This window comes from Diplodia corticola (genome assembly GCF_001883845.1).
Source record: "Diplodia corticola strain CBS 112549 chromosome Unknown scaffold1, whole genome shotgun sequence".
Lineage (NCBI taxonomy): Eukaryota > Fungi > Ascomycota > Dothideomycetes > Botryosphaeriales > Botryosphaeriaceae > Diplodia > Diplodia corticola.
In genome coordinates, this window is record NW_017971480.1 from 709,289 (window position 1) to 733,797 (window position 24,509).

The 24,509-nt window shown below is 58.2% G+C and overlaps 8 protein-coding genes across 8 annotated transcripts; 4 read left to right on the forward strand and 4 right to left on the reverse strand.

The window, feature by feature from the left end:
* Positions 1-1,141: 1,141 nt before the first annotated feature.
* On the reverse strand, positions 1,142-3,663 carry BKCO1_1000221 (sphingosine-1-phosphate phosphohydrolase; the record flags this gene model as incomplete). The annotated part of the gene is made up of 5 exons (XM_020269595.1): positions 1,142-1,209; positions 1,264-1,832; positions 1,887-2,657; positions 2,754-2,970; positions 3,024-3,663. 5 exons carry the CDS (start codon positions 3,661-3,663, stop codon positions 1,142-1,144), a joined length of 2,265 nt encoding a protein of 754 aa, XP_020135536.1.
* Positions 3,664-4,039: 376 nt separating this feature from the next.
* BKCO1_1000222 (gtp-binding protein rhoc) lies at positions 4,040-4,980 on the forward strand (the record flags this gene model as incomplete). The annotated part of the gene is made up of 3 exons (XM_020269596.1): positions 4,040-4,324; positions 4,377-4,580; positions 4,639-4,980. 3 exons carry the CDS (start codon positions 4,040-4,042, stop codon positions 4,978-4,980), a joined length of 831 nt encoding a protein of 276 aa, XP_020135533.1.
* Positions 4,981-5,647: 667 nt separating this feature from the next.
* BKCO1_1000223 (dash complex subunit dad1) lies at positions 5,648-6,431 on the reverse strand (the record flags this gene model as incomplete). The annotated part of the gene is made up of 2 exons (XM_020269597.1): positions 5,648-5,797; positions 6,273-6,431. The coding sequence occupies 2 exons, from the start codon at positions 6,429-6,431 to the stop codon at positions 5,648-5,650; spliced, it is 309 nt and encodes a 102-aa protein (XP_020135534.1).
* A 1,338-nt stretch (positions 6,432-7,769) lies between these two features.
* Positions 7,770-10,107, reverse strand: BKCO1_1000224 (nucleoside diphosphatase; the record flags this gene model as incomplete). Its single annotated transcript, XM_020269598.1, has 4 exons — positions 7,770-9,751; positions 9,810-9,936; positions 10,010-10,044; positions 10,098-10,107. The coding sequence occupies 4 exons, from the start codon at positions 10,105-10,107 to the stop codon at positions 7,770-7,772; spliced, it is 2,154 nt and encodes a 717-aa protein (XP_020135539.1).
* A 759-nt stretch (positions 10,108-10,866) lies between these two features.
* BKCO1_1000225 (class i glutamine amidotransferase-like protein) lies at positions 10,867-12,006 on the reverse strand (the record flags this gene model as incomplete). Its single annotated transcript, XM_020269599.1, has 3 exons — positions 10,867-11,157; positions 11,483-11,709; positions 11,766-12,006. 3 exons carry the CDS (start codon positions 12,004-12,006, stop codon positions 10,867-10,869), a joined length of 759 nt encoding a protein of 252 aa, XP_020135540.1.
* Positions 12,007-12,434: 428 nt separating this feature from the next.
* BKCO1_1000226 (multidrug resistance protein fnx1) lies at positions 12,435-14,498 on the forward strand (the record flags this gene model as incomplete). The annotated part of the gene is made up of 4 exons (XM_020269600.1): positions 12,435-12,752; positions 12,808-14,085; positions 14,158-14,224; positions 14,377-14,498. The coding sequence occupies 4 exons, from the start codon at positions 12,435-12,437 to the stop codon at positions 14,496-14,498; spliced, it is 1,785 nt and encodes a 594-aa protein (XP_020135537.1).
* Positions 14,499-17,858: 3,360 nt separating this feature from the next.
* BKCO1_1000227 (p-type calcium atpase) lies at positions 17,859-22,112 on the forward strand (the record flags this gene model as incomplete). The annotated part of the gene is made up of 1 exon (XM_020269601.1): positions 17,859-22,112. One exon carries the CDS (start codon positions 17,859-17,861, stop codon positions 22,110-22,112), a length of 4,254 nt encoding a protein of 1,417 aa, XP_020135538.1.
* Positions 22,113-22,975: 863 nt separating this feature from the next.
* On the forward strand, positions 22,976-24,239 carry BKCO1_1000228 (inositol polyphosphate multikinase; the record flags this gene model as incomplete). Its single annotated transcript, XM_020269602.1, has 2 exons — positions 22,976-23,037; positions 23,141-24,239. The coding sequence occupies 2 exons, from the start codon at positions 22,976-22,978 to the stop codon at positions 24,237-24,239; spliced, it is 1,161 nt and encodes a 386-aa protein (XP_020135541.1).
* Between the last annotated feature and the right edge of the window lie 270 nt (positions 24,240-24,509).

The window sequence follows — 24,509 nt, forward strand, 5'->3', positions numbered from 1 at the left end:
CAAACTCCTTCAGTCGGTATTGTTTGACGTTGCATTGGTCACTCATCATCATCATCATCATCATCATCATCATCATCATCATCCCATGGCTGTAGTCCAACATTTTTTTTTTTAGATAATCCATGCAAATCTTCCCATTACCGCAACAAGATAAAGATTTCGAGAAACCACTAGTATCCCTTGTATATCCATGACTCTGGCCAAAAGCGGAGAATCAATTGTGGAGAAAGGTGTGGTCTTGCTGAGGAACGTTCTGTTATACCCATACATGTTCTCGTCTCCTTGCTTATACGCGCCCATGTTTGTATGTACTTTGCCCAGCCATTTCGAAATGAGCAATGTGTTGGTTTGGACCAGAAGGCCGAGTGAGAACCACACAGGCGGCACTGGACGAACCCACTAAGCATCCCCTAGTGGGTACTTCTCCACAGAGGGTCGCATCAGCTATCATGCCAGGAGGCTCAATTGCCCGCAATCACGTCCCCCGTATCCCCTACGAACCCACGGCAGCATGATCTACAGCGAGCCCGTCCGCCATCGCACTCGCACCCGTCACGAGCAACACTACACTGCGTTCGACGCTCGTGAACCGAGTGGGCCCTGGTCAAAGCTTGGACTTCGGCTAATCCGCTGGGGTGGGAGGGCGATCCGAGTCGGAAAACGTCGTCCAAAAGCCATGTCTTCCAAAAACAGTTCTCTCCATGCCACTTTTGACCGGTCAAGGGTCAAAGGAGAATCCCACTTTTGCCGACTTTTGCTTACCGTCCCGAGCCCAACGCCATGGGTAAGACGGACGTTCAAGCCTACCTAGTGATGAGGGTCGCCTACCATTTAGGTCGTGCTTGTTAGCCTTGGATATAAGTAAGATGTTTTGACACTCTCAGGTCATGTCAGTGAGACTACCTGATCTGTATGGACTGACGAAGTTCGTCGCTTGACTTTATGGACAGACAAAAAGATCTACCCAGCGACCCACATCCTGAGGGATCCTTGCTTTTTTTTTTTTTTCTTTACAAACGCTGCTCACCTCTCGTTTACTGGTATCTCCACTTTTACTTTATCCCGTCCCTGTACGATCGTTTACATCCTTCAATGCCGTTAGCTCATCCCCTAACTGACCTACTGGCATTGCCTACACCAACTATCTCATTCCAAGTCCGCAATACTCGAAGAGTAAAGGATTGCCCTCTACCGCTAGCCATGCAATTCCTGAGATACCATCAGTTAAGAAATGCTACCTCCTGTCAAGGGAAGTTGCCTTACCAGAGTAAACAATGAGCTTCGTCACGACCTCCACGTCGTACCGCACTCGCGGCCTTTCCAATTTCGAAAATATTTCACTGTCTTCCTTCTCCTCATCCTCCGGCATCATGTCCAGTGCCTGGTTCGGTGGCGATCCTGCACTAGGGTCGCTTTCGGTAGGGGTCATGGGGCTTGTGGCAGCAATTTCAGGTGAGCTTCCAGCGCCCATCATCTGCTCGTATGAATGTACTCGGGAAGAAATCGGGGTTGGAAGAAGATTTGCCCCGACCGGGGTACCGAGTGTGCTTGAAGATGTGGATGTGGCGGCGTCCTTGGGTTCGGCTAGGAAGTAACTCTCATCCTTGCCCTTCAAGGGGCTTTTTGGGCGCTCGCCTTCTTGAGAATTTAGACTCTCTCGCCTTCGTTGATGACGGTAGGCAAGAGTCTCATACGCATCGGCCATTGATTGGGGCCCGATGGAGACAGTGCGTTTGCGGGGATGGCGGAGGTTGTTCAGCTTAGCAGGGATCTCGGATGCCGAGGGGATGACATGATCGTCATCGCGTAAATTAGCAATGCTCGAGTATTCACTTCGAAACGTTAGCATCAAGCTGCCATCACAGCGATGGGAAAATAGAACTCACGATGCCTGCAGGAAGAACTTGCGTGGGAGATTCATCCTGAGACGTTCCAAAATCCTGAACAAGGGAGGGAGGAATCTTAGCAAAAGCGGCTTCATGGTTGCCCTCCACGCAAAGATGATGAAAACACCGAGTACGATGCGGAGAACGGCCCTAAGCCAGCCTAACTGGTGTAAACTGAACGCCACGGTTCCGGGAACCGGGTCATCGTAGGCAAAGCGAGTCTTTGAGAAGTGCCAGACTCCAATCTCGCAGCCAATGACAACGCCGGCGAAGCACACGCTGTCGTCAAAGCACGGGCAATCATCTGCAGGCTCCGGGTGGATGCGAACGAGAACAAGAATCACGAGCGTGACGAGGAGCGGCGCCCAGAAGCTGTCCTGGCAGACCCAGTGGTCAAAGGAATTACCGAAGAGGATCTCCACGCCGGCAAGCAGGGCGCCCACAAGGGTACCTATAATGACATCAAGGAAGCCATGCATGCCGCAGTAAAGGCGGCCAAAGACGATTGAGGCAGCATAGAAGTAGAGTGCAGCCTGCATGGCTGCGTGAGCGGTGGCGTCGGAGGCGTCTCCACTCGTGTGTAGCATGTGGATGGCATACACGGCCACGGATACAGCGTTGGTGGAGTGGGTGGAGGGAAACCCATACTCCAAGGCAGCAGAACCGGACATGGTAATGCGGTGCAGCGGTGGGGAAAGCGGGCGCGGAAGGCAGAGCATGTCCTTGATGAAGCCACTCCAGAAGACACCTGACGCCAGAACGTGTACCATTCTTTGCAGAGGCGCGCGCTGTCAGCTGCTGAGGAATCTTGGGTAGAAGGAAGAAAAAGAGGCAAGGGCACTGGAACAGCCGCGCACGTTGACCTACGCTTTTCCGAGATTGGTGTAGCCACACCAGAAGAGGATGGGCAGCATGATCATGAAGAAGGTGTGGGTCCCCAGGTTGGCCGTAAAGGCAAAGTAGGAGTCCAGGGCGGGGGTGCGCAGGGCATCTTGCATGTAGGCCAGATAGGGCGTCTCCCAACGCACGACGGGAATCAGGGAGCAGCGCAGGCGGTAGCGCCAGGCGGGCAGCTTGCTCTGGTCTGGATCGAGTCAGCGGGCGGGGATTCCAAGGCAGCAGGGTGTGGCGGCGCACAATGGTCGAGGGTGCGGTTGCCGGCGTCATAACGCGGCTTGTCGTCGCGGGCGGCCATGGCTGGGGTCGGGGATGGCGCCCTAGCGCGGGTGGGTGTCTTCGGCCGGCTCTCGACTGCGCCATGCGCAGGGCTGGACATATAGGTCAGGCGTGTGTGCGGTGGGGCGCGAGGGCGAGTGACTCTTGGGCGGACGTCGAGATTGAGGTGTCGAGCGATCTCCCGCGTCATGTCCGGGCGGTGTGGGGGCTCAGCGCGCGCGCACGCGCCTGCCGATTCGCCGATGTGCTGGCCGCTGGCTGCAGAACCCACCGCGTCCAGCCTCCTTCTGGCGCCTGTGCTGCGATCGATTTCAGGGGGCGCATGGCCGCTGCCGTGCTGCCAGGTGCTGCCAGGTGCTGCCAGGTGCTGCCAGGTGCTGCCAGAGCCGGCGCCGGGCCCTGCAGGGGCGCATCCCCTACCGCGCTGCGAGGCATGAATGGCCCCATGGGAGCGGTGTCGAGCCGTGACGTATTCGCCTGCACGGACGCTCTCCACGCTGCTGGGCATGAATGCCTCGCCGCCCGTCGTGGCCGGCGCTGCCCGCTGCCCGCAGGCCTTGGGGAGACGGCGGCGGTTGAGCGCCTGCCCAGGGCGCGTCATCGGCCGGTGCGGTGTGGGGGCTCTGCGGCTTGTGTGCAGCGTGCAGCGTGCAGGCGCAGGCTGTGGGCAGGGCGGACGCGAGTGTTGCTGGGCCGACGCCAAGGTCAACACCACGCCCTAACGCCAGGCCTGCCCGGTCTGCCAGGCCCACCCGCCTACATAGCTGCTCATCGCCCATTCGACCGCGCCGCTGAGACTTCCCTCCCACCATCAACAGTCTCCACCACGCGCGCGCACTGTTATTAACTCTTCGCTGTCCATATTGATACGCCCCAGCACCGCCAGCCCAAGTCACCCCAGGCCCTGCCGCTCGACGCGCTACCCACCCTCCGTCCCGCCGCTACTTGCACCTGCCCGCACCCCGACCTCGTCCACCATGGCGGTCCAGGCCACCCAGAACTACGACTACCTGCGTCGCAAGAATTCCGAGAAGCTGCCCGCCGCCCCCGTGTCCGTCTCGCGTCGCCCCAACCGCGCCCAGAGCCATCGGAATAGCAACGGCACCGTCGGCTCCAACCTGTCCGCCCGCAGCGGCGGCGGCTCCATCGGCACCAATGTCACCGAGCCGCCCGCATGGTCCAAGAAGCTGGTCGTCGTCGGCGATGGCGGCTGCGGCAAGACCTGTCTCCTGATCAGCTACAGCCAGGGCTACTTCCCCGAGGTGAGTTCGCCTTTGCGCGCCCACCCGAGCGCCGCGCACTGACGCCCGCCAGAAATATGTCCCGACCGTTTTCGAGAACTACATCACCCACACCCCCCATCCGCCCACCGGCAAGATGGTCGAGCTGGCGCTGTGGGACACTGCCGGCCAGGAGGAGTACGACCGTCTACGGCCGCTATCATACCCGGAGACCGACCTGCTTTTCGTCTGCTTCGCCATCGACTGCCCCAACTCGCTCGAAAATGTCATGGACAAGGTAAGCAGCACCAATCCGCCCGCCCTGCCAGCGCACATGGACTGATCGCCAAACACAGTGGTATCCCGAGGTTCTCCACTTTTGTCCCACAACTCCCATCATCCTCCTGGGCCTCAAGTCCGATCTCCGCCACAAGCGAACCTGCATCGAGCTGCTGAAGACCCAAGGCCTGACCCCCGTGACGCCGGACCAGGGCCGCGCCGTTGCCCAGAAGATGAATGCGACCTACATGGAGTGCAGCAGTAAGGAAATGGACGGTGTCGACGACATCTTCGACGCTGCCGTCACCAAGGCCGTTGGCGAGGAGTGGAAACCCGCCAGCAGAGAAGGCACCAACGACTCCAGCCAGCCAGCCTACGGCGCCCGGAAACCGAAGAAGAGCAGGTGCAAGATTCTCTAAATTTGATGCGCAAACCCTTACACACTTGAGCGTTTACGATTCAACACCACATTTGTTTCACCGTACACGTATGCACGAGAGGGTATGACCGCGATGAACGAACGCTGGGCGGGAGATCACGAGGCCGGCTGGATTTCTATTGGTATGGGAACCGGGACACTAAACTGATGAGAAACGGACGATGGTCATGAAAGTTGAGATGGCGGCTCCAGGTCCTTTCACAGTTGAAAGAATCAAGGCCATCTCTTTTCCTTGCTATGATCGGGGAGGGGTTCATGACGCATACTTACGGTTTACCCGATATCTTTTTGTTTTTGTTTTTTTTTCCACCTGAAGTCTTGGGAAGGCATTCATCACGGCGTTTGTTGCGGTAACCAGTAGCCTTGGTTTCGACTATTTTTCTTCTCTGATTGCCTGTTGCTTTATAACGGAGGTTCTACTGCCAGCGATGCTCTGCGGTTTTTCCTTTTTTTTTTCCCCTCTCCTAGATTACTTCTGTAATTTCCTCCTGGGCGTGCTGTCTGCCCCATTTCTTAGGCAAATATGATGCAAACACACCAAGTTGGCTCCGTTGCTGAAACGTGAAATTGTGGGTATCATTTTTTGTGCAATAATGCCGCCCTGGCCTCTTCCTAGCCTAAAGCTCAAGCACAGGGTCTCCGCTCCCTTACGGCTTATCGTCCTGCAGGACGGTCGTATCTTCTGCACCTTGGTCGCCTTCTGCTTGGCCCTCAGCAGCGGCAGGATTCGAATCTCTCGCCATGACATTCTCGAACTGTGACCATAACGCTTCTACGGAGCCGAACTCGTTGCCAACCTAGTCGATATGATGGGCGCGTTAGTGGGAACACCGGAGTTCTCGGGCATCAAATCTGGAAACGAGAAGAAAAAAAGAGAACACGAGGGAAAAGAAGGCAGCAAGGATGACGCGATTGTGAACGCTCCACTTTCCGCCAGGCTTCCCGCGTGCCAGTAGCCGACCCACAAAAGTCGTGGGATTTCAATCATGGCGGTGCCTTGCTTGCTCGCTCAGCTCCATGCACCGCCTCCCCAGTGATCTCTCCACCAGCCCTAAAGTCCTCACCACAACTTCAGCCGCACCCGCTAGGGGCAACAAAAGCACCCTCGTAATGCAACACATCGTGACTTTCGATAAACGCCCTCCCGGCTGCTTCCGAGCAGGTAGTCACGCTCTCTTTACAACGGCCCACTCTAGCACCTCCTTCCGAAGAAAAAAAAAAAAGAGGCACTTGCCCCCAACATAATAGAGATAGAGAGAGGACTGGACTTACGGCAATGATGCCCTCCAGACTCCGGTTCAGCTTATTCATGTTCTGCAGCACGGCCTCCAGGTTCTGCGCAACGTCGCCGACCAGCATTTCGCGCTGCTGCTCGAAGTACGTCTTCTCCCCGCCGCCGCCACCGCCATTGTTGTTGTTGTTGCCGGCCATGGCGCAGTTATTTGAAATTCTGTCGGTAGTGTGTGATTGAACAGAACCTTTTTCTTTTTTTTTTTTGGCGCGTGGCGCACGTGTGTCTGTTTGTCTTCTTGCGTGGGTAAGGCGTGCGGCGCGGCGGTTTTGCGTCCAAGTCAGCAGGCCCAAAAAAACGAGGCGGCGTGCGGTTGGTGGCTCCGCGGTCGATTGCTCGGGGAGGGGGTGCGACGGAGGCACGGAGGGAGGGGCGAGATTTTCCCGTGGGCGAAGGGCTTAGGTGCGCGCGTGCCGGCTCGCGGGGGGGCTGTGTCGGTTGGGTTTGGCGCCTTGTGTTGTGTTGTGTTGTTGTGTTGCGCCGCGTCCCTCCTCTCGCAAGGGAAACAAGACTAACGGAGGTTATCGCTCCGGCGGGGTAGGTAGGTTGGTTGTGCAATAGAGGGATGCGACTGGCCCGCGGATCTGCTCGTGCTCTGGCGGGTAAAAGGAATGCAAGTGTCGTGACGAGGGTCTGATGGTGCGACACGCAATGCGCAGCTCTGGTCAGGCAGTTGGTGCGGCGAGGAGGATGGGCGGCGGTCGTCGTCGGTGGGGGCGTTGAGACCTGACTGTTTACACAACGGTTGGCCACAGTCACCGCCGACCATGTAGTTGCCGCCCATCATCCAGGTACCCTCTGCCGCTCGCGAAAGGGCCTAACACCGGAGAGAGGCACGGGGTTCCTCTCAGCCCTAGCGTCGTTCCGAGGAAGGAGACGGCCTTCCTTGCAGATGCAAGTCGCACGTACATATGACTTTTCCTCTAACCAGGGTTGGAGTGTCATGCGGGCCGCTGGAGTCTTCAGGCACCATGAACGCTGCCTGGCCGAGACGGCATTCACAAGATGCACAAGAGTATATCTTATGATTGGTTATGGTTCATTAAACGTGCTACGTAAGCGGTCTGCTTTGTCGTGCGGACCTCGGACTCGTGTCTCGTGGGAAAGCTTCTAGAAAAACGGCACAGCCGTGCCGTTGGAGCGCAGACGGTACTGCGTTTCCTGCTCTCCGGCGACACTGCTGGCGAAGAGAAAGGAAAACCAGAGCAACGCTTTCGCAGTCATTAGTAGTATAGCGTCCCGGCCTCCGTTAGCCGTGTCTGAAATGGAAGAAAAGAACACGGATATGGTGAAACAAGATCCCTCCTGATCTCCTTCTGAAGTGCATGTAACGGGGTTGGTATGACGCCATTTTCCCAGCTATCCCAGCCTCTTTGCATAAGCGCCTTGCCAAAATGAACCCCACAAAGGAGAAACCCAGCAAACCTGAAACGCCTTGCCCAGGTAATCGAAACATGTGTACACTGTCTTCCAATGAATCAGTCGACAGACTCCTTGAGAGGAGTCATGAGCGGACTCCTGCCCCGGGTCGGACTCCCGTTACGACTCCTCGATCTGCCCATGGAGCCCAAGGGTGCGAGTCGCTCTCGAGAATCCACACGCGCCATCAGGCCGCCACGCTCCATCGCGTTGCCGCCGTAGGGCGATGCGATGCCAAGGCCTTGACCTTGGCTGACGATGTTCTCGAAATATCCGGGCCCCAGGTCGAATTTGCTACCACCAGCCATTCTCGTGAGCTGTGGGGTAGCCCATCCGGACGTGTGGCCAACCTTTCCGTGGCTGTCATCGCTGCTGGAATCAGAGTGGTACGACTCCACCCCGTCGGCGTGGTCCCCGAGCTCGAAATCGTTGGCGCCACTCTCCAAGACACGTTCGTAAGTGGGGCTGCCACTGTTGCGTGAGAAAAGTTTCCCACCCAGTCCGAGTCCAGCACCAGGCCCTGGCTTCCGCTTCGGTGATCCGCGTGAGAAAAGACCGCGCGTCTTCCGAGACAACCTATTCCGGCACTCGCGACCGCAGAGGAAGTAGAGGGCCAGTAGGACGATGAACATGAACATGATGAAGCCAGGAATGCGGCGCGACGAGTCCTTGAACAGGGTTTCGTGCCAATCCTCCAGCTCCTCGTCCAAATCGCCAGGTAGGCTCATGAACTTGCCGCCAGCATATTGGAAGTCCGACGGAACCCCGGGCTTGTTGCTGCCAAATCCAACAGCCAACGCCCCCGGCTTGGCCTCGACTTGGCTTGCAGCGTAGAGAACCATCTTACCAAGCGTCCAGCTGACCTCGGTGCCATCAATCTTGTTGACAGCTTGGAACGGGTCCCGGTAGCCCTTCTCTTTAGTCTTGTCCAAGACTGTCTTTGTGCCGTTGGCTCCGGACTGCATCTCTTCGAGACCAGTCCGGGGGACGCCAATACCATCGTGCAGGACATTGATGAGCCACGACGCCTTGAAACAGACCTCCAGAGCGGTGGCCTCATCGACCTTATTGCCCCATTGGTGTTTGCTGATACCGGCTTCAATCTCTTCCCATGGCTTGCTGCAGAACTCGTTGACCCTTTCTTGGTACGTCTTGAAATCATATGCTTTGTCTTTGTGCCCCATCTCGAAGATTTCGTGTGTCGTGTGCCAGTACTCGGAGACACCAACAAAGTGGTTGACGTCGAAATCAATCGCGGGAACGTGGACACCATGCAAAAGGCACGGCGCGTCGGGGCAAGGCGCGTCTTTGTCGAGGAGAGGGAACGTCTTACTCAAGCACTCCGTGAACATGCCGGTGCCAACAAGATGCGGTGTTAGGCCCTTTTCCTCGCTGGAATCGGGCTCCACTGGCTTGCCTTTGACCGTAACCTCAAGACCTCCAGGGATGCAGGGATCCGGAAGTTCTGTAGCTTCGGGCGAGGCTTCCACCAATGCTTCAACGTATCGCCTCCTTGCTTCATTTACGCCAAAGCCGAGCCAGGTCGTGACGAAAACCTTGTATTCTGACGACGAGCCGTCCAGAGTCCTCAAGCGCAAGAGGTTCAGGTCGTTGGCGTGCTTCTCAGCTTCTGTCGCATTGGGCGCAAACGCGATTTGTGCCGAAGCTCCACCCATATCCAGAAATCCATACGTGTGGTGGTCTTTGCCATGGTCGTGCTCTTTCGGTTCGTCGAATCCACCGAGAAGGTAGTTTGCCGCGATCCAGCCATACAGACCTTCAGTCTCCCCGGGTATCACCTGAATGTGCAGGTCGCAGTCGGGCAGCTGGAAATTTGTGTTCTCGCGAGCGTATGCGCAGACCTCGTTCAGGACAGCGGCGCGCTGGTTGTCCGGGAGCAGGCGCATGCCAGCGGTAGCCAGGAGGAACAGGGGGGTGTTCTCGACCTCGTCCGCGGGGACAACTTCGAGCGCATGATCGAGCAGTTGTTGCAGGTGGTCCGGTCCCACAAGTTCGGGAGTTTCACCAAAAGTCGAGATTCCTTTTCGGCAACTGACGTGAGCGAGCCACCTATGGCGAGGGGCAGCGCAACATCATACCTGGATGGATTTTGTGTGTCCACTCCTTCTTCGTCTTCAGCTTGGGCAGGCGCTTCAATTCGTCCTCGGAAGCCTCAAGCTGGGCTCTCGAAGGGTTGAGCCATCGATAGGTGTAGACGCGGGTCCCCTGGTAGCGCGGGATGTAAGCAGGGTGGTCTCACGATGCGGCGGGCGCAGTCGCGCAAAGAAGGCGCACTCACCGACGACCCAGCGTCGAGGATGACGCCATATCTCCCTGGGCAGTGTCAGTGTGGACTCGCGGGGCAGAGTGCGGAGGTGGAGACGTACACTTGCCCATCTGGAGAGCTGGTGCGCTGTGCGGCGGATACGACGGCGGCTATGCGGGAGCGGGTGGGTGAGAGCGAATGGACATGGCACCAGGCACAAGATAACGCAGCAGACAAAAGCGTCCGGGCGAGGAGCGAGCGACAGGCGAGATTAGGAGGGCGGGTTTTGAGCACAGGGCGTGGGCGACAGTACACAGTAGTGGAGAGAATGTGGAGAGGGCAAAGATAGGGAAGATTGCCAGCTGCTCTAGGCCGCTCGGGTCTGGGATGGTGGCGGACGCGTACACCTCGCCAAGCAAGGCCCGCCCTCGCTATTCTGGGTGTCTGGGCGCGCGATCGGCGCCGCCGTCTGGCCTTGAACAACGGCCGCTGCAAACTGCGGCAGCGAGTGCTGCACCCCGCGACACCACTGGAGCTGGGCGGCCGGCTGGCGTCTGCGTGCGCCAAACGATTGGAGGTCGCGCGCCGCCCCGGTTGGCCGCGTGCAGCGTGCAGTTGGCGGCCAACAGCGGCGGCCGGCCTAGGGAGTGTGGGAGCGCGGCGGCGTCCCATGGTTGACAGGGGGTGGGCGCAGAAAGGGCAGGCGAGGGACAAAGGGGGCGACCCGTGGGGCCAGCGCCAGCACGCGAGCGGCAGAGACCACACTGACATCATCTCCCGCCGTTTCCTTGAAACACTGGCAATTATTGTCCGCACGCAGCCCACCGACACACTGCTCTGTCATTTGTCTGCCCTACGTGCTAATAATAAATGCAAAACAGCGAAACCACCTAGTCCTCCAGCAGGAACCGCATGAACGCCTGCGAAATCACCAGCCCGTCGTGCGGCTGCGGCGCCCGCCCCAGCGAGTCGGCGAACAGCGCGTCGTCGAAGATGCCGTTCTCGTGCCGCGCCTTGAGGATCACCGCCATGATCTTCTCGTTGAACTCCGGGTGGCCCTGCACCGTGATCAGCCGCCCTTTGGCGTACATGGCCTGCACCTCGCAGAGCGGCGAACGGCCCAGCGCCTCGATGCCGGGCGGATACTCGTAGACGATGTCGCGGTGCATTTGGTGGATGTTCTGCAGGCTTGCATGAGCGGGGCGCCTAATAATACAATGCATGTGATTGCACCCTGTGCTGGCGGCATCGCTGCGGACCACGACGAGACGGAACAGCGACGGCGCTCGGCCGACCGAGGATGGCCCACTGTGCGAAGAAGGCCAAACGGCCCAGCCGCAGCCCGTCGGCATACCGTACACGTGCTTGCCGGGACAGGATGCATAGCCGGCGCCGCGCAAGGAAGGTCGAGTAGACGACCTGCGTCGACCATATGCGGCCACCCGTGCATATGCACCCTCGCTTGTCCTGCAATCACCTACGCCTTCACAGGGGAAAGGCACTTACAATGGTGTCTTTCTTAAACAGCTCCTTGCCTTTCTCCGTCAGGGTAAAGGGCAGGACAGACACCTCCCACCCAGTGGTGCTCCTGCCGACCTTGACGTCCAGAGCGCGGCCGATGATTTGGTGGCCAAAGCAAACGCCGATCAAGCGCACGCGGTCCTGGGCGAGGACTTTCTTGGTGAAATCGACGAGCTTGAGGATCCAGGGCTTGTCGTCAAAGGAGTTGTGTTCTGCATGTGGCGGACAATGAGCATCCGAACCTCTGAGAGAGCGGCGCAGCACTCACTGGATCCGGTCAGGAGAACGGCGTCTACATGGTCCAGCGAGGGGTATGCCTCTTCGTTGTCGACAACGTGGTAGAAGGAAACCTGCAGGTCCTTTGAAGTTATCACGTCCGGCTGGCCCAGACCATCGGCGCCAGCCTTCAGCAAGCGTTCAAAGATGGGGCCATAGGTACCGAACTCGTCGACGACCTCGGGCAGCGGCGTATCGCACTCGAGCACGGCGATCCGGAACGGCGGCTTCATCTTGCGTCGTGGGCGGTGCCTGCTCTGGGACACCGAGGCGGGAAATATGCAGAATGCAGCGGGGGTTCGAGGGTTGATAGGGCTGGCACGCTGGTAATGGCAGTTATCGTCTTTTCAGTGTCCGAAGCCGGCGCTGATAGGCCGCCCACGACCGCGAGCCGGCGGGCTTTGCCCCGCCTGGCCAGTGAGCGCTGCGCTGCTGCGACTACAGCCGAAGTTTTCGCCGCTCGGCTTTGCGCCCTTTGACACCACCCGACCTGCCGTAGTCCCAGTCCCAGTCATCGTCGCGGTCACGACATCTTCCTCTGTCTGTAGACACTCGCTTAGCTCGGTGCTTATATGTCGGCGCGAGCGCTTGCTGCTGCTTCCGCGCGCCGTTCCTTGCACGCCATATTCTCTCCGTCTTTTCTCCACTCGTGATTCTCGCCATGCCAGCTGCTCGAGCGCCTGACGTAGATGCACCGGCCTCAGAGCGCACGCCTCTTTTGAATGCTGCATCGGCCAATGCGTCCTCGCCGCATGACGACGTACCCCGCACTGATGACCGATCAAATGCCCAGGAACTGTACAGGGTCAGCAGCCATCCAGCGGACGGCCTCAACCTGGCCCCTGGCGCCGAGGAGGCAGTCCTCTCAGAGCCTGCGCCCGGCGATGAGAGCAATCGAGACGGGGACTCTCCGTATCTTGCCGGGGTGAGCGTGACCAAGTTTTGGTTGATCTTTGGGGGAGTCCTGTTGCAATATTTTGTAAGTCGTTACACAAACCAACCAACTCTACAGCCGACTAAGCAAACACCAACAGGTAGCATGCTTCGATTCGACTTTGATGGCATCAAGCCATCCGGTCATAACCTCTTACTTCAGGTCTTCCAACTCAGCCTCGTGGCTGTCCACCGCCTTCCTTCTTACCTCTACAGCCTTCCAGCCTCTGCTAGCTCGTGTCTCCGATACGATTGGACGCCGCCCCATCTATCTCTTCTCGCTAGTCATGTTTGTCCTCACGACGGCGTGGTGCGCCTTGGCTCGGAGCATTGGCAGCTTCATTGCCGCAAGAGCATTCTGTGGCCTAGGTGCCGGCGGCGTCCTGGCCATGGGCTCAATTTTGACCAATGACCTGGTGCCCATCGAGATCCGGGGCAACTATCAAGCTTACATCAATCTTTTCTTCGGCCTTGGGCAGGCCTGCGGAGCCGCGTTCGGAGGCTTTCTTTGCGACACGCTGGGTTGGCGATGGACGTTTGGCATACAGATTCCTGCTCAACTGTTGATCCTCGTGGCTGCGATAATCACCATGCCCGACACTCTTGGTCCGAACTTGGCCAGGAACTCGGACAAAAGTGCCTTCCAGCACATCAAGACGTTCGATTTGTTGGGTTCGTGTCTCCTGACGACGTCAGTTGCATTCATGATCTTGGGACTCAACCTGGGCGGTAATGTTCTGTCGTGGGAGCATCCGTTCGTCATCACTTCTCTATGCGTTTCTGTTATCGCTGGTTTCTTCCTCATCCGAGTAGAGGGCAAGGCTGGCCGGCCAGTCATGCCTCTGGCGATGCTCTTCACGGCGCCGAGGGGTAATCTCGTCTTTTCCAACCTTTTCGCTTCGATTGGAAGCAACACCGTCATCTTCAACGCACCACTGTATTTCCAAGCCGTCAAACTAGACTCGGCGTCGCAGTCCGGCTTCCGCATGGCGGCTCCTTCGCTTGCCATAATGATATGTGGCGTGTCGTCTGGATTCATCATGACGTACACGCGCCGCATGAAGGAGCTGATCGTAGGTGGTTCGCTGATCGCGCTGGCGGGCGCCATTTGCCTTACGAGCATGTGGGACGGTATTCCAGCATGGCTTGCCACCGTCTTTGTCGTCCCGGTCAGTACCGGGCTAGGCTTTTCCTACCCAGCCACATCGCTAGCTGTGTTAGCAACCAGCACACAGGAGGATCAGGCAGTGATGACGAGTACGCTGAGCCTCTTTAGAAGCCTCGGGGCGGTGTTCGGCGTCGCCATCAGCAGCCTAATCGTGCAGAATGCGTTGTCGGTGGACCTGGAGAGATATGTCACCGGGCCCGAGAAGCAAGAGGTATGTTAGGATGTAGCCTCCGGTTCCCCATTTGTCGGAAAAGCGTCGTAAGCTGCTGACGATGTTGCCCAGATTATTCTGCGTGTTCGCAAATCCGTCCGCGCCATATTCGATCTTACCCAAGAACACCGAGTGGAAGGTGAGTGCTGCATTTACCTGGCCGGATCTGGTTCACCTAAGCACCGACCTTGCGCTCGTGCTTTCTGCCGAACATTCAACCCCGTTCCTGCTAGGCAGCCATTTTGGCAAATGGAAGGCCTAGATGTGAGACTGACGCCTCCGCAACCGCAGTTATCCGGGCGTACGAGCACAGCCTCCGCTACGTCTTCGCATCCGCCATTGTCCTGTTTGTACTGGTCAACGCCCTAGTAGTACCGATAAAGCTGCCTCGTCTCGGTAACAGAACGAGATAGCCGAAGAGAAAGGCAGGACAGGAGCATAGCCACAATAGTGGCCGCAGTCGTTGTCTTTGCAACGTTTTCCTCGTTCTTAACGTTCCCAACAGAAAACCTTCAAAAAAAAAAAAAACCAGAAAATGCTCTTCCGGCATACTACACCCTTGCATGATGATGTGCTTCGGGCGGAGAAGCCGAGGCCTAGTGCACAGCCTCCTTCAGCGTCTAAGCGATAGGGTCTTCTACAAGTTGACTTGGCAGCAGCATATGCAGGGGCCGTGATACTTCGGTCCCATTGGATATGTCGCACCGGGAAGAGGAAAATGCCTCAAGATTTTCTGCAATGCGACGGGACCCAAAGGAAGAAGTGATTGGAAAAGCTGCATGGTAGACCAGGAACAGGCGTGACAGATAGTTCAGGCACTGGGTGGGATTAACTTCTCGGAACCTTTCTTTCCCCAATTTGTGCAAGACCTGCAGGCGCGGGAACTGTTGAAGCGGACTCGTTCTGGAGCCACCCGAAAGCTGCCAGGGTCCTATGTGGGTTTGAAATTTGCATTGGCACATTGGTGTTCGTGCAGAACGCCATGAATCTGGGCAGGTTCAAAACAAACCACCGTAGCGGAGCTTCCATGATACTATCGTTGTTGAGAACCAATGTATTCACCAGCACTGGGTCCACTGTTCTCCACCATGGTGCAAGAGAGCGCCACAGCCAACGGTTGGTGTGGATTTGTTTTAACATGCGGGACGATGTGGAGAGTGGTTGTGGCGAAGTGCTTTTGCTTTCTGGCTCTGCAGGCGCCTCTTTTCGACTCTGAGCTGGTCAGGTAGCGGTCGACCTCTACTGCGGAGAGCCGTGAGACCATGTAATTGTCAATATTGCCATAACGTCATCAACGCTGGCACAAAGCGGCCAACACTACTAATGGCACGGTGCGCGGTAGGTGCGCGTCTCTAGTCTGGATGGGGCTGTTGGGTTAGTGGAAGCGACTCGAAAAGGAGTCGTCTCGCTGACCGCTAAGAAGATCGGCCTTGGTATCATGGCCAAGGCGTTCTTGACACCACCTAGGGGATACTTTGCACGCTCATGTCTGTGGCCAGAGGCTCGCTGTTCATGATTAAGAGCAAAGAAAATCCACGCGGCCGCAGCCTTGCCATACGAGCACAAGCCGGGGCGATGCTTGACGTGCAGTCCGACGGGATGACAATGCGAGATTGTCGCAGAATCCCGCCGTGGTAGCACGGCCGCATTGTTGCTCCTACGGACCAAGGACGGCTGGGTTTTATTGCGAGGCTGACCGCATAATCCGGGCGACGCCGGCTGATCGGGGCATTGGCGATATTGCGCAAAGCGCGGAGAAAGCCTGCTGGGCATCGTCGCGATCACCATGAGAGGCGCGTTCGAGAAGGCCATCACACATGGCAATATCGGCCGGCCAAGGTCGCCCAGCGGCTGTAAGATGACGGCCAGCAGGATGAAACCTCCCCTATTTCCCTCTCTGTTTCAAGTCCGAGCAAATGCTACGACAGAGAACGGCCGAGTCCCCAGGTATCGGTTCGCCTGAGAAAACTAGCGGTGACGGGTCCTGCCCAACGAGCGCGTGTAGCCTAACGAGTCGCGAGCCTGGCTGTCCGTTCCCCAGGCCCAGGCGGTGCAAAAGGTGTGGGAGGCAACGGCGGCAATTAGAGGCAGCCGGACGTGGCACACTGTCTCTGAGTGACCGGTAAAATTGAGCTCCGGGGTGTAATTGCCTGTGACGATGCCGAGCTGCGCTGGCGCGTGGTGGAGTGCATGGGAGAAGTGCAGCCAGCCAGGTCCCGACGCGCGCCCAGCTGAAGGCCACGGCAGCCACTGGGACGATGGGCCGATGGGACGACTGGCTGTGGCGGAAAGAGAGGCGCAAGAAGCAGCCACGGCTGGCCAGCTGCCTCTGTGCCTCTGCCCGCCGGCGTGCGCTGCAAGCCCCGGGCGGTCGCGTGCCAGGTGTGGCGGTGGTGGCGGGCGTGTGGCGGTGCGCAGTCTTTTCCTTGCAGCGATCCAGTCGGCTGGCTAGCGGCTCGCGGGTCGCCGCTCGCCAGTGGCCAGCGGCCAGCGGCCAGCGGCCAGGCCGGCAGTGAAACGCTTCCATGCTGCAGCGGACGGCGGAGACACCGCAGACTCGCTCTGCTCCGCGAAAGGGGTGCCGCGCGGCCTTGGCTGGACGCAACGACGTCTGCAGCGGCCTTGGCGGGCGAGGCGGAGGAAAAGTCAATTGGCGCGGCGGAGTGCCTGACGCACTGCTGACGAGAGCCGGCGAGTCAGGCTCGGATTGGCCCTGGCGCGACTCGGCTTCCAGAAAACACTAGCAGGAATGGGCGGCCGTTGGCCTGCAGCGCGCCGCCCGCGTCGCCGGCCAGCTGTCCGGTCGGCCAGCGCAGCTGCGACCCGCGCTGCCATGCGGTGGGTAGACGACAGCGACAACAGCCGCTGGAGCCCCAGCTGGCCCCGAGCCCGTGGCTCTCATGATTTGCCGCAGGCGTCGCGGAGCGCAGGGGGCGCACGGAAACTACGTCGCTTCGGGTCTAGAGTGAGGCAGTGCTGTTCTGGGCGCATCGCTGCTGTCTCCTCCATACAACGACACATGCCTTAGGACTCCTTAGTGCGTCCTCGCCCGCTCCAGCCTACCGTTGCCAGCCCGCGGCCACCGTTGGTCTTTCTCCACCGCTGCTGCTTCAAGTCGCCGCCCGCTCCCAGGCCACATGACAATTGCTCGCCCACCCTCCGCCCGCTCTCCTCGCCCCGACCGCATCTCTCTCCATTGGAATGGCCTTCGCTCGCTTGTAGCATAGCCCCAGTCGTGCTCACCTACCCATCGCCGCCCAACCGCCCAACCGCCCGACCTCCGCCGCTTCCCCGCGAGCCCTCAGCGCTCTCGCGGATCGCCGCCCATCCGCCTTCTCCATCCTTCTGGTACGCCGAGGCCTGGCTGCGACTGTTCCGCTACCGCGAGCCCCGTGAGTCTCCCTCGTAGCACCTGCACCGCCCTCCATTGCTCGGCCTCTCCCCAACGTGGCTGTGGGGAGGCGACCGACGCCCCAGCTGCTCAGGTCCGCCTTGGTTCAACCGTGGCGCCTGGCCCGAAATCCCTGCAGGGCTCACTCGCCCCAGCGGCGTCTCGAAACCGAGCTTGCGTGCCGGACCCCATTCGCTCCGACCCTGTGCTGACTTCCAACACAGCTCATTACAAGGCAGCCCTTCCTACTTATTCCTTCTTGTATACCCATGCACATCTCACCTCCGTAATTCTCAGCCACCACGCCGAGGACCCACGCGCCACATCTGCGCAACCCTCCGTCGCCTGCAGTGCGAGCTTCCGGTGAGAGAAGGCAGCCATCATGGCCGATAGAAAGAGCTCGAGTCCTGAGGGCCGCAAGAGCTCCTCCTCGCCTGGACCGTTCCGCCGCCAGCGAGCTCCAACCATTACCATTGACACATCCGCTGTCAACAACAACAACCCGGACATGGGAAATGCCGTGCCGCTCGGCAACCTCGGCGACAGCATCCACACCCTTCACACACAACGATCGGAGACAAGCTTCTCGACCCAGTCTCAGACTCGCTCTTCGCCCGTCGACCTGCGCAACCCCAACTCATTCGACAGCTCTCAGGATCGCCCGACATCCCCGCACAATGTATCCTCGCCGTCGAACCGCTGGGGCAACGATCCCAATGTCTTCTTGTCCGTTCCGAACCCGCGGTCTCGAGGTAACTCTCTGGACTCGCAGACGGAGAATGGACAGTCCTTGGGTACTACCGAGACATACGTCAATAGCTCCCCGACCACGACGAATAAACAACAAATCGGTCACGACGAGATTCTTAACGATCAGGACGCCCTGAAACCGGACCCGGGCACTGAGCACGAGTTCGAAGTCGAGGATAATAAGTTCGCTTTCTCGCCCGGACAGCTGTCCAAGCTGTACAACCCTAAAAGTCTAGGCGCCTTCCATGCGTTGGGAGGACTGAACGGTTTGACCAAAGGTCTAAGGACGGATCGCAAAAGCGGTCTTAGCATGGACGAAGAGGGTCTTGATGGCCATGTTTCTTTCGAGGATGCCACCACCCCTTCGTCTACCGAGACTGATAGAAAGGGTGTTGCTAACCTTGAGCGAACTGCTACAACACACTCCCAGAAGCATGGAACTAGGCCGCAAGCATATTCGGACCGTAAGAGAGTTTTCTCTGATAATAGGCTCCCCGAGAAAAAACCCAAGAGTATCTTGCAGTTGGCATGGATGGCCTACAACGACAAGGTCCTGATTCTGCTTACAATTGCCGCCGTTATTTCGCTCGCCCTTGGACTTTACGAAACATTCGGTCAATCACACGAGGATGGAGAGCCTAAAGTGGAATGGGTTGAAGGTGTTGCCATCATGGTCGCCATCGCCATTGTCGTCGTCGTCGGAGCTGTCAACGATTGGCAGAAGGAAAGGCAGTTCGTGAAGCTCAACAAGAAAAAATCCGACCGATTGGTCAAAGTCATCCGGTCTGGCAAGACAAGGGAAATTTCGGTATACGATGTGCTTGTCGGCGACATCATGCTTCTTGAACCCGGCGACATGGTTCCCGTTGACGGTATCTTCATCGAGGGCCACAATGTCAAATGCGACGAATCTTCCGCCACTGGAGAATCCGATGTTTTGAAGAAAATCCCGGCCGACGACGTATACCGAGCAATGGAAGCCGGCCACAGCGTCCGCAAGATGGACCCCTTCATTCTTTCCGGCGCAAAGGTTTCCGAGGGCGTTGGTTCTTTCATCGTCACAGCCACTGGCGTCCACTCGAGTTACGGCAAGACTATGATGGCCCTCCGCGAAGACAGCGAGGTCACTCCGCTGCAGTCGAAGTTGAACGTCCTCGCCGAATACATCGCCAAGCTTGGTGGTGGTTCTGCGTTGCTCCTCTTCATCGTCCTCTTCATCGAATTCCTTGTCAGGCTGAAGAGTAGCGATGCTACTCCGGAAAAGAAGGGCCAGAACTTCCTGGATATTCTGATCGTCGCCATCACCGTCATCGTCGTCGCCGTTCCGGAAGGTCTTCCTCTCGCCGTCACTCTCGCACTGGCCTTTGCCACGACCCGAATGTTGAAGGACAACAACCTGGTCCGTCTGCTTCGTTCCTGTGAGACCATGGGCAACGCTACCACGGTCTGTTCCGATAAAACAGGAACACTCACCCAAAACAAAATGACTGTGGTTGCAGGATCGCTAAGCACGGCCCTTCGCTTCGGTGACCGTAAGCTCAAGCAGGACGCTGCCAACAAGGGCAAGCAGACTTCCGAGGACAATGGCGACGACGTTTCTCCTAGTGAATTCGTTTCCAATCTTGGTGCAGAGCTCAAAGAGCTTTTCAAACAATCCATCGTCATCAACTCGACCGCCTTTGAGGGCGAAGAGGACGGCAAACCCGCTTTCATCGGTTCGAAGACCGAGACGGCTCTGCTCAACTTTGCCCGCGACTATCTGGGAATGGGCACAGTCTCCACGGAAAGATCAAACGCCAGCATCGTCCAGTTGGTACCCTTTGACTCAGGCCGGAAATGCATGGCCGCTGTTGTCAAGCTTGAAGACGGCAGGTATAGGGTGTACGTCAAAGGCGCCTCTGAAATTCTGCTGGCGAAGGCGGAAACCATCGTCGACAGCGCCAAGGATCTCTCTACTCGACCCCTCTCTTCCGATGTGCGCGAAATGCTCAATCACTTGATTGAGACGTATGCATCTCGGTCGCTCCGCACAATCGGGTTCTTGTACAAGGATTTCGAACAGTGGCCGCCAAAGGGCGCTCGCGCGCTGGAGGACGATGCTTCTCAGGCCAACTTTGATGACGTCTTCCACGACATGGTTTTCCTCGGTCTCGTTGGTATCCAGGATCCTCTCCGCGACGGTGTTCCTGAAGCTGTCCAGGACTGCAAGAAGGCCGGTGTTTTTGTGCGCATGGTTACTGGTGACAACGTCTTGACGGCCAAGGCTATCGCAGAAGAATGCGGCATTCTCGTTCCCGGTGGTATTGTCATGGAAGGACCCAAGTTCAGGAAGCTGGGAAAGCGAGAAATGGACCAAGTCATTCCCAAGCTCTGCGTCCTCGCTCGTTCTAGCCCTGAAGACAAAAGGATCCTGGTCAAACGCCTCAAGGAACTTGGCGAGACGGTTGCCGTTACCGGTGATGGTACCAACGACGCTCCTGCTCTCAAGACCGCCGATATCGGCTTTTCCATGGGAATAGCTGGTACGGAAGTTGCCAAGGAGGCGTCGGCTATTATCCTCATGGATGACAACTTCTCGTCGATTGTCAAGGCTCTGCTGTGGGGTCGTGCCGTCAACGATGCTGTCAAGAAGTTCCTGCAGTTTCAACTTACGGTCAACATCACGGCTGTACTGCTGACTTTCGTGTCAGCTGTCGCCAGCTCTGACCAAACCTCGGTTCTTACTGCCGTTCAGCTTCTCTGGGTCAACCTGATCATGGACACGTTCGCTGCCTTGGCTCTTGCTACCGATCCGCCTACTCTCAGCCTGCTTGACCGGAAGCCTGATCCCAAGTCCGCCCCCCTCATCACGGTTACCATGTGGAAGATGATCATTGGCCAGGCCATTTATCAGCTTGTTGTAACCTTCATCCTCTATTTCGCTGGCAAGAGCATCCTCTCGTACGATAGCGAACACGAACAAGACCAACTCAGCACGCTGGTCTTCAACACGTTCGTATGGATGCAGATCTTCAACCAGGTCAACAACAGGCGACTGGACAACAAGTTCAACGTCTTTGAGGGCATGCACCGCAACTACTTCTTCATTTTCATCAACCTCATCATGATTGGCGGTCAGATCATGATCATCTTCGTGGGTGGCGCTGCCTTCTCGGTGAAGCCACTCAATGGGGCTCAGTGGGGTTACTCAATTGTTCTCGGCTTCCTCTCCCTTCCGGTTGGTGTCATCATCCGATTGATTCCGGATGAGTTGGTCGCTAGCCTGATCCCGGCCCGGTTCAAGCGCAAGCCTACGCCGGACCTGGTCTTGTCGGATGACTACGAGTGGAACCAGAGTCTTCTCGAGATTCGTGATGAGCTCGCGTTCATTAAGAGGATCCGTGGTGGTCGTCTCAGCGGGCTCAAGTTCAAGCTCCAGCATCCTCGGGAAGCAGCTCGTGAAGTGTTCAGCCGTTCGCGCAGCAGCCACTCGCTCCCCCAGACGCCAAACAACGAGCGAAGCGACAATGAGGGTGGATCTCCCGCGCCTCCCACGCCCATCAGCTCCCATTCCCGTAGCCGCAACCGGTCGCGCTCGAACTCGGCATTCGGACCTGCAGCAGCCATGGCTGGCATTGTTGCAGGAAGTATTGCCGGATGGTCACCGATTGAGCGGCGCGATGGGGACAACGGCGAGGGCGTCTCGTTTGCACGTGGGCGGGCGGACATTGAGTCTCAAGAGGGAGTCAGCGTGCACTCGGGCACTCGGAGCGAGGACCCAGTGATTGTCAAGGACGGTCCTACTCCTGGAGTTCCTCCCAGCCAAAGCAACGAGACTACGCCGGCATTCGGAGTCGGGCCTTTTGCTGATCAACCTAAGCTGGACAAGCAAGAGAGGAGTGAGTGATGGCAAGACCAGAGATACCCAGCCATGAGAACGGCGGTACATAAGTGGACAGTAAGCTTGTGATGCGAGGGCCTCCTCGCAAGACGTCGGCTGTGTTTCGTTCTTGAGATTCCCCGCCTCCGCGTGCGGACTATGGCCTGTTGGAGGGTTGGCGTTTTCCTTTTTCTTTTTCCCTGATTCTCACGCATTCCGAAGGAAACTTCGCGGCGTTTTCCATTGGCATACAATGCCAATCGTGTAATGTAAATAGATGGCATGGGTTAACTCCATTGCTTCGAGTGTTCTTCCCCCCCCCCCCCCCTAGGCGACCGAGTGTATGGTTTATTAACGAGAAAAGACGGTTTTATTGTGTACTCGACTTTGGATTCACGAGGACTTGTGATGCTTGAATTAGGTCAGCTCCGGAATGGAAAAAAATCAGCTTTGGATGACGAAACCATTGAGTACCTACACTTCGACGACCAAGTGACCTGTACCTCGGCGTGTTGCTGGGGCATTCTGATGGTGGGCTCCTTGTCCGGCCGGCCAGCAGCAAAGCGCGAGATGGCTGGTGCGGCGAGGTGGCCATGCAGCAGAACGGGCGCAGCGCCAGCGGAGAGGGTGAGAGGCAAGAGAAGGAAAGGGAAACGTCAGACGACGTCAAATTATTGTTGCGCTGGCGCACATCGCACTAACTGTGTTCAGAGAGTCGACGTGCCGGTATTCCGTGAGGCTCGTAGGGCTGACATGGACCCTGGCCCAGAGGCTCAGCCGCCCCACCCCAGCCAGGAAGCTTGTCCCAGCTCCCATCCGTCGTCACCGCCTCACCTTTCCCAACTCCCAGCCTCTGTCCCCAAGACTGACCCATCGCACTGCCACGCACAATGGCCCCATCCACCCTCGACCCCAAGACGCTCAGCGCTTTTGAGAATGCCGCTGCTGGACAGTAAGCACATCTTTCCCTTCAACCCCCACCTCTGGCCTTGCGCCGCCCTCTGCTGCCTCATGTCGAGAGCGCCAATGCTCATTCAAGTCCGCCTCGCCCGCAGTGACGGCGTCCTCTCCGATCCCACCGGCGCTCTCGTCATCAAGCCGTGCACCGCCGCCGAGATCGCCTTCTACGAGTCCGCCACGGCCTCGCACCCGGCGCTGGCCGCGTACATGCCCACCTTCATGGGCACGCTCGAGCTGAACAAGTCGCCCGAAGCCGCCACGCTCGCGGCCGCCGTCGCCTCGGATTCGCCGGACCCCTCGGGCGCGTCGACGCCGGCGGTGGCGCCCATCCCCGAGGCCGCTGCTCCCGCCTCTGGCACCGCCGCCGGCACCGGCACCGGCACCGCCGCCACGCTGTCGCTCGACGACGTGGGACCGATGAAGGGCAAGAAGCTGTCGACCGACACGTCGATCGTGCTGGAGAACGTGGCGGCGGGGTTCCGCAAGCCCAACATCCTCGACCTGAAGCTGGGCGCGCGCCTGTACGACGACGGCACGTCCGAAGCAAAGGCCGCGCGGCTGGACAAGGTCGCGAGCGAGACGACGAGCTCGAGCTTGGGCTTCAGGATCGCGGGCATGAGGGTCTGGCAGGGCGAGGGGGAGAAGAAGGAGAGCGACGAGCATGCCGTCTTCGACGAGGCGAGCGGGTACAAGACGTTCAACAAGCTGTACGGCAGGGTTTTCGGGGCGGAGAACGTGGTCGAGGGGTTCAGGGAGTACTTTCTCGTGCCGGGCGCGGGACACTCGGCGGACACGGCGAGACCGATCGTCGCGAAGCTGCTGAAAGACGTCAAGGGCGCGCAGGCGGCTCTGGAGGCCGAGGAGAGCAGAATGTACTCCGCTTCGCTGCTGTTCGTCTACGAGGGCGATGCGAAGGCGGCGAAGGAGGCCGAGAAGGCCGCCGAGAAGGCCGAGCTCGACGCCCTGCAGACCGCGACTGCGGCCGGGGAGAAGGGACTGAACGAGGAGGACGACGACGAAGTCGAGCTCGATGACGACGAGGAAGACGTGCCCAAGTTTGCCGTCGTCAAGCTGATCGACTTTGCGCACGCCACCTTCAGGCCTGGCCAGGGTCAGGACGAGAACGCCCTGAGGGGCATTCGCTCCGTCGTCAAAATCCTTGAGGACCTGAAAGCCGAACTTGCAAAGGCATGACTAGTTGCAAGCTGAGTCATGCGCTGGGGCGGGCAACATGGGAGCTGTGCTCCTGCATGGACGTACCGATTAACTTGCGAGAGTGGATGGGTCAGAGCTGGACTTTAGTTCTCGAGAAACGAAGTAACGGAAAGTAGACAGATGCGGATACCCTTAACGAAGAGGATTGACCCGGAGAATGGTCATGGTTGTGATTTGTGCCAGTCATGTCGAGCGAAGGATGATTCAATCCTTCTCGCTTCAGTAATAAGCTGCTCCAGGCTTTTGTCA